General features: G+C 36.5%; 1 protein-coding gene across 1 annotated transcript; it reads right to left on the bottom strand.

Moving 5' to 3' along the window:
• Positions 1–2,742: 2,742 nt before the first annotated feature.
• On the bottom strand, positions 2,743–4,495 carry LOC136256376 (uncharacterized). The gene is made up of 2 exons (XM_066049317.1): positions 2,913–4,495; positions 2,743–2,865 (listed from the first exon to the last, which is right to left on the bottom strand). The coding sequence occupies exons 1-2, from the start codon at positions 4,210–4,212 to the stop codon at positions 2,825–2,827; spliced, it is 1,341 nt and encodes a 446-aa protein (XP_065905389.1). The 5' UTR covers positions 4,213–4,495; the 3' UTR covers positions 2,743–2,824.
• Positions 4,496–8,819: the final 4,324 nt, after the last annotated feature.

The following is an 8,819-nucleotide window of genomic DNA, read 5'->3' as shown; positions in this document are numbered from 1 at the left end:
GTAATTTTTATGTATGACCTTATTAGTAGTAGAGATTCTGCCTAAAACTCTGACCATTATGTTAACATTACTATCTGATACTGACTCCATCTTTAACTCATCTTGGGACCAGTTCACTGGATGCTGCTGTATTTATTTATTAAGGCTTTACAGTACAAGTGCTGAAAGTCTGTAGGACACCTGGTCCTACAGCCTGTTTAATGTTGTTACAGAAAGTGTGTTTAAAAAGGTGGAGAAAAGAGAAGCTGCTATTGAGACCAATGGTAAGTTTTTGTCTCCAGCTAGGCAGTATTAATGTTTAGTTGGCCCCAAGACGGAATTAGTATACCAAGATCATTACTGATCCATGAATTATACTGATGTATTTCATTGTACAGAAAAACCAACCTGCTGTAAGCTAGCAACTTTAGTGCATGGTCTCAAGATTATGACCTGAAATCTACCCATTATGCTTGTGGCACAAGTGAATGATGCCGTATTTTATTGTGATGTCATATTGAGCTAGCTTGGTGTCAGTCGGTTGCAAGCAACCCAGGTGTGACTGGATCTGTGAAAAGGGATCTTATAGCCAATTGCTTGTACTTGGCAATCCATAACTTGACTTGTGTGTATGGTGTACCAGCCTGAAATTTGGTCACTTTACACTCCTAACATAACACTATTCTTAGATGTAAGTTTATAAACACATGATGAGTTATGACTCATCAAACATATATAATTATTTGGAAAGACTATAACACACCTTTCGCAAATCCGGTCACCACTATGTGTGGCATGGATTACTTTTTGCATTTTTAGTTGTCAAAACCATATTAGAACACTTACCTCAGCACTACCATATAAAACACTTTCAACCTAAAAATAAACCTTAGAAGTTAAAGAGCTAATACATAATGACAACTGCAGCCTAACTTGTCTCTGCTCGTCACACAGGAAGCAAAAAACAATTAAAGCATGTATAATTATTACACTCAAATCAGCTGATCAAAAACATAATTATGTAGTCTCATTTTACGTGATAGCTACCACTAAATGGCAGCAGAAGTACTAGTCACTAAGAGGAAGTGACAATGAATAATAAAAGTGAGAAACTTGCAGGGTGTGATGTGTAATATATGCATGTATGTGAATTGTTTTGTATACCAGCATCCAGATCTTTAGCTGTATCTAGCTAGTTATATGAGCAGTACAGTAGTCTGCATGTGTGTGGCCATGGAACCATACCAACTTTTTTCTTTTGTGTGTAGGCAGGATCTTCCCTTCCATGCACAAAAGAAAAGGTTGGTCTGCAGCTGGATACAACAGAATAACAGTCAATTCTGAATTGTACTGCATGGACCTGCCTACGAATGCTACACACAGTCACATACACAGCACCAAATTAAACATGTTCAAACCGTGAAAAAATGAATCAAGTATATATATATAGCTACTTGTATGTATACAGTTAATATAATGGTTTGTTCTTATAATTAGCAACATAACACAATCAACACTCATCGTACAGTAAATTATCATTAATAATTTCTCACACAATTAATGTTATTGTTTTTAAAATACAGGTATGTAGTTATTATAATTAAAATAAACAACACTCAACTTTGTACATGACATCTAACACACAGAGTAAAGCCATACAACATTTTGCAATTCTCAACTTAAGGGTGTGTCCAGAAACTCATTAATTTTAATGCTAATTCTAAACTAGCTGTTAAGCTTCCAGGTACACTGGACTAAAAGATAAGACCAGAGCAGTCCAGGATAACTTCTATTAATTCCTCATGTTCAGAAGTGGACAATGGGCCCGGGAGAACAAAGGTATATATATGAGTTACTCCTATAGTCATTGTAATAGAACAGTTAGAGATCAATGAAACATAATTATATCTTTTTAGAAGAGTACCGTATAGAGGGAAACTTTGGTGATTCACTACAAATTTGCCGAAGTTTTAAGCTGCCATGCCAATTACTTGTAGCAGCTGAGATTGGCATCTTCTATGCTAAAAAAAAAACAAACCGAAGTCGCCAAAGTTTATTTCGCTGAATGCAATTTAGCCGGCTATTCGCCAAAAGTCTACCCTCGTCAAAGATTCCCTTTATACAATACTTTTACTCACATGCAGCACATGTATAATCCTAGCAACTCTGTATAGTAAAATTTGAAAGTCAAAATATGAAATAGGTCTGGGCAGCCACAGAAATTAAATATGAGTAGTTACTGTGGGACAGGGAATTACACAATGCCACCCACTTTGCATAATTGCATCCGCAAAATACACTTTGGTTGACATTGAGTGTAAATTATTAACAGCATTAAGTAAAGTACAAGTTTCAAACATAAAAAAATCATACAAATTACATCCAATTTCAGTAGGACCACAATGAAGTGAGGTCCACAGTGTGCAATCTCAACAAATCACGGAGTTCGTGAATACATATTTTTCCCTTTACCAAATGAAAACTACCGCATAAAAATAATTTCCTATGAGAATATTTCTTCTCTAGTCTTGATCTGAAATCTTTTGGATTAAATAAAATACACCAAACAGCACCAGTTCGTATATGAACATGGCAAGTTATGAGGCTTGGAGAATTTTCTATAAGAGCGGCAATACCAGTTTGAGTGACAAAGTTTACACTCAAAATTACATGTACCAGTCCACCATGGGCAGATATTGTGTTCATGAAACTGTCAGGAAGAGCTAACTGATCTGATATAATGCATAATTGTTCCAAGTTGAAATCGGCAATTGTCCAAGAACATGATATATTGTTACCTGTATACCTTAAATACCTCAGCTTTTCACAAATGTTGATGTCGATATCATCTGTTATACAGTGGATGAGTGACGGAAAGTTGGATAGCTGTAATGGTTGATCATTTTCAATACAATTTGTACAATAATTCTCACAGTAAGATTCCAGTGCCTTCATCTTTAAACATTTCTGGTATAGACCAATAATAATGGTATGTTTAGTTTGGTCATTTCCTACAAAACATTGCAAACAACATAATTCAATTGCTAGATAAGTCAGCTGTAAGTCAACTAAAATTTCCCACAGTTTTACACAACACTCCACTTCTTTAACTGAAATTCCAACTATGTTTAGACCTTCTAGCTTTTGACAACAAGTAGCGATTGCACGCAGACCTTGCAAACATTTCAAACAGTTAACATTATCTAGTAAATTGAGGTGTTGTAAATTGGGACAAGCTACAGCTAGTTGCTCTAAGTGACCAGAGTAAAACGTATCACATTGGGCAACATCAAAGTGGGTCAAAAACTCAATGTTGACAATACTCATAGGACCAACTTGTTCATTACCACTGCTCTTCACCATCAAGGCTTTGTATATCTCACGGTTACCAATAATACGATCAGTCAACACTAAGCGATCACTGTCCAATCCTAACAATCCATAATTCCTGGCAACTACATATGGCACGGTGCAGTGTTGACCAACAAACTGCAATTGGAATGCAGGAAATGTAGGAGCCAAACCAATGAGGACTTCGAAACTCTTATAAACTTTAAGATAACTACTGTGATTTGCTAAACTAGATCTTGAGGGTACCCACTCTCCAAACACGTCCACCACAGAGGCAAGAGCACTGGTAACAATGTTTAGTGTACGTGGTGTTAGCCTTATTGCTGCCCACTCATTCAGTAATAAAAGAAATGCACTATGAAATGATGAATCCTGTACTTGCTCTCTGATCGTCAGTTCTTTGAGGTTAGTATTAATCAAAAGCAGACGCTTTATGTCATCTCTTGACGTCCATGAAATATCTAAATATTGTAGTTGTTTTATTGATCTCATAACTTTCCTTAGTTGGTTAACACTCAGTGTAGCGGATGGTAAACATAGCTGTACAACGTTACTACACTGCTGTAACAATTTGACAGGTATCACGAGGTCCGGAAATGATAACCGTTTCACGTGTCCACCACACGACTTAAACACGCTCTTGATTGAACGCTCTTCTCGAAAATCAAAATGTGACCACGTAAAGTCCCTCCACAATGACGGAGTCTCTACTGCTGCTCGTAATCGTTGTGACACATAACGCAATTTCACTTTGTCACGGGCGCTAGTCACAAAAGAGAAAACATACACTAGCAACTCTATTGGAAGAGCCACTAAAGTGTACAGGGACTGTTCACACAACAACCTGGTTTCAGAAGAGTTATCCTCAACATTTCTTTCCATCTTGTTCTACAGTACTCGACATTATCTTTGTATCTCACGTGACCAACTGCGCTTAGTAACAGCGCTCGCGCGCCAATCATGTACCACAGCACAGAGCACCCAAAGATTTTGCCATGTTCAATCGTCCTGTGATATTTACAAATAGTCTCCTGCTTCTTCCCCAGAACGATACCTGAATGGAACAATCTACAAATCAAGTCAATAACATGCACTTTGGGCTCAATATTAACCCTGGTAACTATCTCAGCCCGGTATGCGGACATTAAAAACTCATTAAATTAATTTTGCAATAGCGTTTTACCCCTTCAGGGGCTTGTTACCTAAGCAAATTGAAAAGGGGGGCAATTGTTTCTCCCCCATTTTGAAGAGTGCATGCCGGGAGGCTCAGTGACCTGTGCATGGACACTTTAATCTTTATGGCATCAAAAAAGGTTATCAGGGGCATTGCCCCTTTACTCTTCAAAATGGGGTAAAAACAATTGCCCCCTTTGCTCCCCATTTCAATTTGCTTAAGTAACAGTCACCAATATCTCTCACTAAGAACACCAAGTGGTGACCATATGAAGAAGTTTTGCTCAAAAACGGAACTTTCAGGCCAGCTGCCATGACTAATTAGGTGATTTGTCCAATCAAGATCAAAGCAATTAAGCAGCTGTAATTGATTCAACTTGCTATATTTCATTTATTAAAGGCTTTACTGTTGCTGATTTTTCATTTTGTAGGTTTTGGGACATCTCTACTGCACTGAGCGTCAAAGATTGGCTATTCTTCCATAGTGCCAGTTCATGACAGATATATTGGTGTACTAGAACTTTTGCACACATACAGTGTTTCATTAATAAAATAGTTTTAAAGCACTGGATTAAGTGTGGGAAGTTATTTATAGTTAAAGATTGGCTGTGCGTTGCTTGTCAAACCTAACTTGACGAACTCCGTGCCAAAACACAGCTTTAATCTCGCTCCGAATTGCCCGCATATTTTACCTCCGACTTTAGCATCGTTTTGACGAGATATACTTTACGCTGGAAGTGCTCACTATGGCTTGTTAGAAACGCTCAAGAATAGGCTACCAGAATCTAGCAGCGAATCCTGAAAAATCCAAACATGTCACGAGATATGATCGAATCTATAAGAATAGTGAAAATGCCCCATAGGAAATGTATTGAAACCAATTGTGTTCCTGTATTGTCAAAATGACGAGCGGGTTTTTTGTGTACCGAGCTTCATTTAGTATCATTCTGTTCACCATGAGTTGCTCTTTCTCATGCTACTTGGGAATCTGAAATACGTATTTGGAGTGAAAAGATACGTGAGTATAAAGTGTCTGTACAACAGAATTTATCCACTTTATAGTGAACAAATCGGTGAGGCTGGAGCAAAAACGTAGCAAATTTCCGCAAACTTCTTGATATGCATATTGGGACATTTTGGTGTCCTGTGGACACTTCAGTTTTTACCGTCAGTGAAGTAGCTAAAGTACAGCAACTAATGCACCCACTATTGTGCTTTTTACAGATTGTGCTAAAGGTATCATGACAATGATGCAAGAATGGAATGCCATAAATCATGCAGTTTGAGAGTGCATGCGGTATATTTGGGTTATATGGTGACCCAAACATGCTTTTATTCATGAGTGTATTGCCATAAAAAATCAAGACATAGTGCGTATGCCAGGGGCTAAACAAAGGGGCTAGTTGTGGCCAAAAAGCTAGTTGTATATGACTTTTGGCTAGTTGTAAGTGGTGATTTGGCTAGTTGTAAAAGTCAGTCAAAAATTACATACATGTGCTGTACATGTTTACAGGGATTTGACAAAAGTACTTGAAGACACAGTCTTGAGAATGCCATTTTCAAAAATTTTCCGCTTATGGTCCACTAATTTAAAAATTGCAACTTGTAGTTATGGTCATTTTCACAGGTCACTATTGATATAAAAATTGCCTTAAAATCTTATAAAACAATAAAGAATTGACTTGTACGTCCCTGTAAGTTTGTTTGCTATTTCCTAGTTCCAGCAGTCACTTATACCTCAAATTGCTTCCAGATTCAATCTCATCACAATTATAGTAAATATGCTCCCACACTACCCTGAAATCCCTTCACTCATTCCCTTCAGTGACATTTTGCTACACAACAATCGTGACAACACAGAGCACAAAATACAAAATATGCATGGATTGAAACACAAAGAAAATTTTGTTTATATGTACTACCCCACCCCCTGGTCTCAGGTTTAGGCTAGTTGTAAAAAATAGTTTTTTTAGCCACTGGCGTATGCATACAAAGATTGTGTTACAGGGTTAAACAACATACATACACTGCATGTAAAAGATAGAATCACTAATAATTCAGTTCTGCCACAATAGTACTCACTGTGTTTAAGTAAACCACAAAATTAGTAGCAAACATCACTACAAGAATATGGTGGGAGACATTAGTAGTGACCTTCACTACTGTGAAGTGATGCTGTAAATTTAATGAACAACTAGCTACCTATACACTATTTTATATTTGTGGGTGGTCATAGTACTGATCTTGTTTTCGTATAGTGTGTGTGTGTCATGGACTATATAGTTACAGTGTATAATGTATCGTGCTATTATACCAAGTGGAAAATACAAAATCTTCAAGACTTAGCTAGATACATGACATGTAATGGAACTGAAAAGTAAGCACGTGAGTGGTGTGTCAGTGACTAAATCAATGTCTGTTGGCCCTGGGGTTGTAAGGTAGATGCTGGTAATATGGGTCAAGGGGTATTAAGGGTCGCATAGCTTAAAATACATTCAGAGCCATCAGAGGGCTAAATCCTGCAGATTTAGGAAACAATAGATGACACTACTTCAGATCAACATCAACAGTAATTATAAGCTAACCACAAATCCAATTAAGAGATAACATTGCTCATTAAACTATAATTATTACTATAAAAACACTGTCCCAGATTTGCTACCTATATCCCTCACCATATACGTAGTAAGGAGTATGAAGATATATAAAGTGCAAAAAATCCAACAGTGTTTTAAGTGACCTTAAGAGTGTCTGTAAATATTTCCATGACATTTACCATAACTGTATATATAATAATGACCCTATGAGCATAGTGACTCATAATAGCAACACTTATAGTGCTTTAGAGAAAAGATCATACAGCCCACCACATGGTAGAATAATTTTTTGAAATTTTAGGATAGTGTAGTTTGTGGTTACACCTTTTCCTACAAGTAGTATGAAAAATTTGGGTCACATTATTAGGTGGCAAGATGTTTTTAAATTTAGTGATTCGTAATTACCGCATATACCTTAACTGCATGATGGGGCTAACTAAAGTTGGTAACAAAGTGTTGTATAGAAGTCTATCAATGAAATCGGTAGTGAATTTCTATCAGTGATTGGAATTCATTACACTACTGACTTCATTGGTTTAGATGATCTATGACAGCCAAATAACTATAGAATTATTGTACAAATTGCATTGAAAATGAGCAACCATTGCATGTGCAAACCTTTATAACTAGCAATCTTGAGTTGAGCTAACTATAATATGACAGTAGGCTGCATCAGTTTGATATATAGTTAGACTATAGTATTCTAGGATTTCTTTTTTGGGGGAGTAGATAATTTGGGGAGTGAAAGTTTATATACGGTAGCATAAACTTAATTATTAGTTGCTCATCCCTGCCAGCATCATCGGTTTTTTTTACCTCATCAAGGATTTTTACACCACTGGTGGGCAGTGGTGGCTGAGGGAGCTATAGGCCAATTAGCACCTTTTAAGTCATTTTAGCTAGCTATAATTCAGCTACCTAGTTAGTAAAAAAATAAAATAAAAATCCGCTCTCCCGCACTGCTATTTTGAGTACAGGAGGATGAGACATTATAAAGTTTATGTGGCCTAATGATAGCTAGCTGCTACAAGTTCAAAACAGTTAAGGACAAGCTAGTTATTCATGATCAAGCTAGGCTGTGTCACGAGTGGTAATTTTGATTTGCAATTGGATATATAAAGCCAGATCTATAATAGTGGTAAAACACAAGTGTTGTAATGATTATGGTGTCAATTATAAATGGGACAATCATGTGCACCTCATGTACACAATCATTCCATTAGTAGTACATTGTATGTTGAATCTGTTGATTGAATAAACAATTTGTGTGAGAAGTTAAATTGTTGACATTGTATTGATGGTAATTGTTTGAGGCACTAGCAAAGATCTGGGTGCACTGCATGGGAAAATTTATAGGTTATTTGAGATTGAATAGAACTATTACGGTATTTTTCATGGACAAAAGGAATTTTTTAAAATCAGGCTTTCTGAGATTAAATCTGAGGGCATTTTAGTTGTTGTATATACATGTTATTTGATTGCTTTAGAAAATAGCTATCAGAGATTGGACAAATTTGAGAGTTGTCGGAGAGTGGTATTTTGAAAACAAGCCTAATCTATAATGAATTAAACTATAAACTAGGCTCTCAAATATTGAATAGCTGTCACTATGTAAGAATTTTCATGTGATAGTCATATTATACAGATACATCTGATACTGAATCTGAGACTATTTTAAATTTGTGTTTGCAAGTTTTAACCTGACATTTTAAGCACTCC

The sequence above is a fragment of the Dysidea avara genome, chromosome 5 (assembly GCF_963678975.1).
Source record: "Dysidea avara chromosome 5, odDysAvar1.4, whole genome shotgun sequence".
Classification (NCBI taxonomy): domain Eukaryota; kingdom Metazoa; phylum Porifera; class Demospongiae; order Dictyoceratida; family Dysideidae; genus Dysidea; species Dysidea avara.
This window is presented reverse-complemented; position numbering and strand designations above follow the sequence as displayed.